The 6,000-nt window shown below is 40.5% G+C and overlaps 1 protein-coding gene across 2 annotated transcripts; it reads left to right on the plus strand.

The window, feature by feature from the left end:
- The first annotated feature begins 1,594 nt into the window (after positions 1-1,594).
- LOC117297338 (tctex1 domain-containing protein 2-like) lies at positions 1,595-4,791 on the plus strand. Of its 2 annotated transcripts, none has more exons than XM_033780316.1 (2): positions 1,595-1,799; positions 2,936-4,791. In XM_033780316.1, the coding sequence occupies exon 2, from the start codon at positions 3,117-3,119 to the stop codon at positions 3,777-3,779; it is 663 nt and encodes a 220-aa protein (XP_033636207.1). In that variant the 5' UTR covers positions 1,595-1,799; positions 2,936-3,116; the 3' UTR covers positions 3,780-4,791. The 2 variants fall into 2 exon arrangements, with proteins under 2 accessions (XP_033636207.1, XP_033636208.1); XM_033780317.1 differs by lacking the exon at positions 1,595-1,799 and adding an exon at positions 2,262-2,308.
- Positions 4,792-6,000: the final 1,209 nt, after the last annotated feature.

A 6,000-nucleotide genomic window follows, 5' to 3' on the forward strand; every position in this document is an offset into this window, starting at 1 on the left:
ATTTTTCATTAAAAAAAACACATTTTCAAATAAAATACTCTACCAAGGTAATGTGAAACTCACCGGTCGTATTTTGAAATGCCTCTTGCCCGGATCTGTTTCGATTAAAACGGAGAAATTTATCGACAAGAATGGAGTGGAAACTGGAATTCTTGTCGACGTCGTGAAATTGTCTCGAAAAGGAAGAAAAGCGCTAGCTGGTGTCCCCACTGCATGTTATTGCAATGTTTACATGTCACGTGGTCAGCTACACTGGTACCCTGTCTAAAGCTTGACGTCACAACTATGCTGCATATACTCATGATTATTCAGCAGTGGACAATTTAATTAGCATAAAGAAAACCTTACCTGGTATAACGAGTAATGGGGAGCTGTTAGTAGTATATAAACAGTGTGAGAAACGGCTCCATCTCTGAAGTGACGAAGATTTCGAGAAAGAAGTAATTTTCCACGAATTCGATTTTGGTCTCGAAATCAAGCATCTGAAAGCGCACAACTTCGTGTGACAATTAAGGGTGTTTTTTTCTTCAACTAACATAACATAAGCTCTATAAAATTGGGCCCTGGCTACGGCCGAATGGATAGTGTATAATCATGATACACTTAAAGTAATTAGGTTGAGCATCAGATTCATAATATTTTGTAGGCTTATAGGACCCAAGAAAAGTGATTGAGACCCTATCAGTGTAACAATTTTGCCCAAGAGGGTTTGTTGACTTCCAACTTAGTTTTAAAGTTGTAACTATAAATACTAAATAGTTAACTTGCGGGTAAAACAAGGATCTCAAGTTGAGGGAGTGTTGGCTCTGAGAAGTGGCGCACTAGGCGTCTTCGTGATCAGACAAATACACTCTGCTCGTCCTCAAAATGTAGGGGAGACTTCTCGACGGGCCCTGGGACATCCCATATCAAATTTAACACAGTATTTAAGTTAAGAGTAAATGGATATATTGTCCCTTACTGTAAAAAAAGCGGTGTGACTTCAAGTATTTTTCGTGTGTCTTTGAATATTTAGCATTTTGCACTGTATGCTACGGAGTTTTATTATATGGTTCCGGTAGTTGATCAACCATTCACCACTGAAGGACACCCAAAGTTCAACTTCGGTTAGTTAGGTCGAGTCAAGTCCAAAAGAGATGTTGCCCTTGACACAGAAACACTCATTTACAAAAGGTGATTGAAATCAATGTCCTCACACAGCGCTTGGTAACGGGAGCATAATGGAATAGATTATCGTACAATTACTGCCTATTGACAACAGTTACCATGGTGAAAGATCTTGCATTGTTGGGTGAAGTTTGTCCGTACTTTTGTGTAAAATAATGAGGGCGGTAAAAATAACGCGCCCCCAAAAAGTCAATGGATGAATGTCGTGACGTCAAAATATCAACAGAGCGTGTTTATTAATAATGGAAGTAAACTTGAAAGTGGTGTGGCGTTGCATATCTAATTAAAATGTTGACACACACGATGGAAACGGGACGTTTCCAACTCGGGTCTTTATCAAAGGAAACAAGTGGACCAAACAGTACAGACAGTCAAAATATAATTTATCACTCTGAATAATCGTTGTCAATTTTTTTTATCGTATACAGATCGCGTCTGTAAACAATTGCACTTGGTTACGGATAATGCTTTTGTAGGTGAAACTGCGACAACTGGCGGCAACCATACATAATTTTAGGTCACGTCTCGTCCTGAGCCTCTACTCTCGGCACCAGGACTGTATGCTACTGGCTCAACATTGTGTGGGAGTAATGCTGGATGGTGGTTGACTGTTGTCAACAAATTTGATAAAGGTGAGTTTACAGCTTCGGAAAGGAATTCTCAATTAACCGTGCTTTGAAACCATTCTCATGGCAAAATAAGCAAGACTATAAGAGCAATGGATGTTCCTTGCTCTATGATTAAAGGCGCTGGAGGAAGTCACTTCCTGAAATACAAAACCAAGTGTTTGAAAAGGGGAGAAGTGTCATTTCGCAATTGTTGATTTGCATTCATCGATATCACAAAGTATAATTAAACGAAATTGATCCCTGGTTTACAGCTTCTGAACGGAATTCTCTGAAAACTGGGAACCCGATATTAGGGGAGACTCCGTGTGGTTTATTTTTAGGTGAAATTTGATCTACAATGTATTGCGATTTGTAAACGAAAATCCAAAACTACACACACACACCCACACGCACATTCTATAAACAAGGACCTCTTATTCAACTTGGTTGTGAGGCAATTGCAGAGCAGATTTCAAGGAGGCGGAACAACTTTAGAAGTTTTCGAAGCTCCTGATTTCGATACATATTTCAAGGTACGATATAATAAAGGGCTTAATCGACGAGTGATTTGGCGACTGGCCTCCGTAAAGGTATTGGTGATTGCGAATGAACAAAGGAGCTATGTTGAATGATTTGTTGTAGAGCACTGGTATGTTAATCCATAGAGGTACCCACCATGGTCAATCCATGTCCTTGTTCAAATCCTGCTCTAGTCAAATTTTTCTTTTTTCGACCCCCAAAAAATTGCTACTGTGGTAAAATTGCACATACAGGTATTTATTCAGACTGAACTCTTTCAAAGACCAGACTCCCCACAGAACTCCGTGTGAAGGTGTGAATGGTATGTTGTCTTTATTTTAAAAAATTGCAAAGACGTAACTCTGCTACGGTAGAAACGTGGTGACACTGTCCTTTGCATTTTATACACAGGAGCCATAAGTAGACTGAGTAGAATAATCAATTTCAAAATTTTAGGTTTTTTTTTCGTTGTCATCAAACACTAATCATAGTATTTCAATGAGATAAACTGAATATCTTCCTACAAGTTTCTCCTTGAATTCTTTTTTTTCCCCGTGACAATATGACTGGATTTACAGCATGTAATACTTATTCACATTGTGTGACTGAATATAACACAAATATTTGTAATTTTTTGGCAGGAAACACACGGTGTCGCCTTACGTTCCTGACCCCAGCAAAATCTATCAGAAAACACTTGGAATTTGAACAAGTGCTCACTTGGCAAACCCTGATCAAACAAAGAGCGTCCAACTGACGGGCTTCCATAACCCGACAACCAGCTGGCGGCACTCGCCAAGTTTGACCAGAAAATACTTCATCATGACCGAGCAAGTCGAACAAAAACCACGGCGGAAAACCTCGGTGTATACGGCACCGATGGATATAGCCACCGGGCTTCCACCGGGCCACGACCACGGAGAAACCCGCTCCCGTAAGGTGTCCTTTGGTAGCACCGGCAGGCCCAGGAACGTCTCGGTGGGGAGCATGGATGGTGATTATCGGACCCGTAAGCAGAGCTTCGGCAATGACCAGGACTACCGCAACCGGAAAATATCCTTCTCTCGCCGCGTGCTCTCCGTGGACGAACGGGGTTGGGGTACGGACGGCTCGGCGACTGGCCGGGGGACAACTCGACCGAACACCTACAAGATGGACCCAGAGAGGCCATTCAGAGAGAAACCGGTCAAACAAGTCATCGAGAATGTTCTTCAGGACTTGGAGAAGGTCAGGTACGATAGCCCGGTCTTGATGGCCGCGAAGGCGCGAAACATCAGCGATTCTGTCAAGCAGCGAGTGAAACTTCTCGGGTTCGACCGCTACAAACTCGTCTGTGTCGTCTGCTTGGGACAGAAGAGCGGTCAGGAAGTGCAAGACGTGGGGAGATGTCTGTGGGATTCGGCAAAGGATGGTTTTGTGTCCGTCGTGTATGAGAACCCAACTCTGTTTGCTGTGGTTAGTCTTTATGCCGTTTACCAAGAGTAATGCTGAAAGTGACTTGATCGGTCTTCCAAAAGGTGGTCACCAAGCACCGTGTATATAAGAAAAGGTAGTTTCGCGTCCTTTTTTCGGTGTAGCAGGAGATTCCGTCACCCGGGAGATGCAGTCACCACATCACAAAGGTAGACTTGACAAGTCCCGTGCTCGTGCGAGATGTCCCTAAGCATATGTGCCGCCAAAATGGTTGTTGTCCCAAGAATGGCACAGGTTGGGGGACTCAGGTTAGAGGAGTTTCTGTGACTGAAAATAAAAGGACTCTCACGAACGGCGAACTGTGTACTAACTACTTCTGATAACGCCCTCATTTGAAACATCTTTCTATGTTATTTTTGGGACGGGTAGATTTCCCTGGGACACCGGACAAAGAAAATGGTGTGAAACTTGTCAGTGTATATTTCAGTATGGAGATACAAAGGTTTTTGAAAATTACACAAACAAATTAAAGATGGTTGAAACTGGAATCGGTTTCATGCACGCAGTTCTCAGTTATATTTACTTGACACTTGGCACTTGACACCGTTTGTTTTTACTCAAAATAATGTAATTGCTAACGAACAATGCAAAGAGAAACCCAAACTCAACAAGAAATTTATATTTTTTGAAATCATCATAATTTTAATTCATTATAATGAACGACCAGATGCCATTAAAATAACATGGACATGAGTAAACAACAATACTCACAATGTGGGCCAAGAACTTAAAGTAAAAATTAACAATTATTCTTTTCTTTTTTCCGAATTGGAAAGTCTTTCTTTAGGGGTTCTCTTTTAAAATAATCATTCCAGACCATTTATGGATAAAAAACTTCATGCATTTTCGAGAGTTGTAAATTTCACCAAAGCTTTCTTACTTGTACAAGATTTGTTTTCCCAAAAATGATTGATGGAGAAATTGGTTTAGCATTTACAGAAACTGTTCACCTGCAGTTTTATAACAATAACCACTTTGCATGCTTCTAAATTTTCAATTAAAAAAAAGCTGGATCGGCAAAAACGAACAATATGATCTGACAAAAGATTTATTATAAAGTTGCTACAGAAACATGTAAAGTAGGCTGCAACCAAATCAAGTGACTTTAGCATAGGATATGGCTGTGGCTGCAGCAACAATGCCGGCTTCAAAGTGCTGGCCCTAGCCGCTTCCATTAAAGGCACAGGACATGTTGTGGTAATTGTTCAAAGACCAGTCTTCTCATTTGGTGTATCTCAACATTATGCACAAAACAACAAACCTGTGAAAATTTGAACTCAATTGAGGTTTTTCAATATTTGAGTGAGAAATTACCTCTCTCTCAAAAACTATGTTACTTAATGCTTTATACTATCAACAGCTCTCCATCGCTCGTTATCAAGTAAGTTTCATGCAACAATTATTTTGAGTAATTACCAATAGTGTCCAGCCCTTTTAACTCAGATTACGGCCTAAGCTTTGGTGAACATTCACAAAGTTCTGCGCAAAAGCAACCCACTCTGAGCCAAAATGCCACATCATCCAGGCAAAACTGCTTAGCAATCTGATTTTGTTCAGCAATAATTTGTAAAAGCTTTGCATCTATAACTTACAGGTAGGCCCTTTACTCATACAGGAAAATAACTGTCCCTACTTCAGACAAAAGTAATTACTTAACAGTTTTTTGGGGAAAAACAGAAGATCACAAATAATCTCCCAATTTAAAAGCAATGGGCACCACTTTAATGCAGTTCTTAGATTAGTTTTCCATGTAGTTCTTTTTATTCAGTTTAATAATCTAAGAAAATGAAGGACTTGGAAAGAAATTGGCAACAAGCAAAAAACTTTCAGTAGTGGGGGAGAGGGGGGGGGGTTAAAATTAGAATTATGTTTGAGATATAGACACCTTCATAGAAAACCTTGGAATCATTTAACCCTGCAGGTCTTCATGACACAAAGCTGTCAGCAAACAATTCTGCTTAGCAAACTCTAAGTGGGGCACCAGTTCCAACATTATAAATTGTTTTGACTTGGGCTGGTTACCAGTTTCTTTTAAGCATGGTTCGTCTGTGCTTAGCAAGTTTTTATGCATATTAATCAGTCTCTTGAAATTTCTTGGTGTCAAAAAAGATGTCTCTGGCGTCACTTGAAAACCATAACATGATCTACGCGCATACCACCGGGCAAAACCTTTGTGTTTTGGCAGCCAGCTAGAAAGTACACGCAATCATACCCATGACTACGCGTCGTTTTG

Source organism: Asterias rubens, chromosome 12 (assembly GCF_902459465.1).
Source record: "Asterias rubens chromosome 12, eAstRub1.3, whole genome shotgun sequence".
NCBI classification, from domain to species: Eukaryota; Metazoa; Echinodermata; class Asteroidea; order Forcipulatida; family Asteriidae; genus Asterias; species Asterias rubens.

What these genes read in the sequence shown, in the direction of transcription:
- LOC117297338 (XM_033780316.1), top strand. Translation starts at nt 3,117, where the DNA reads ATGACCGAGCAAGTCGAACAAAAACCACGGCGGAAAACCTCGGTGTAT.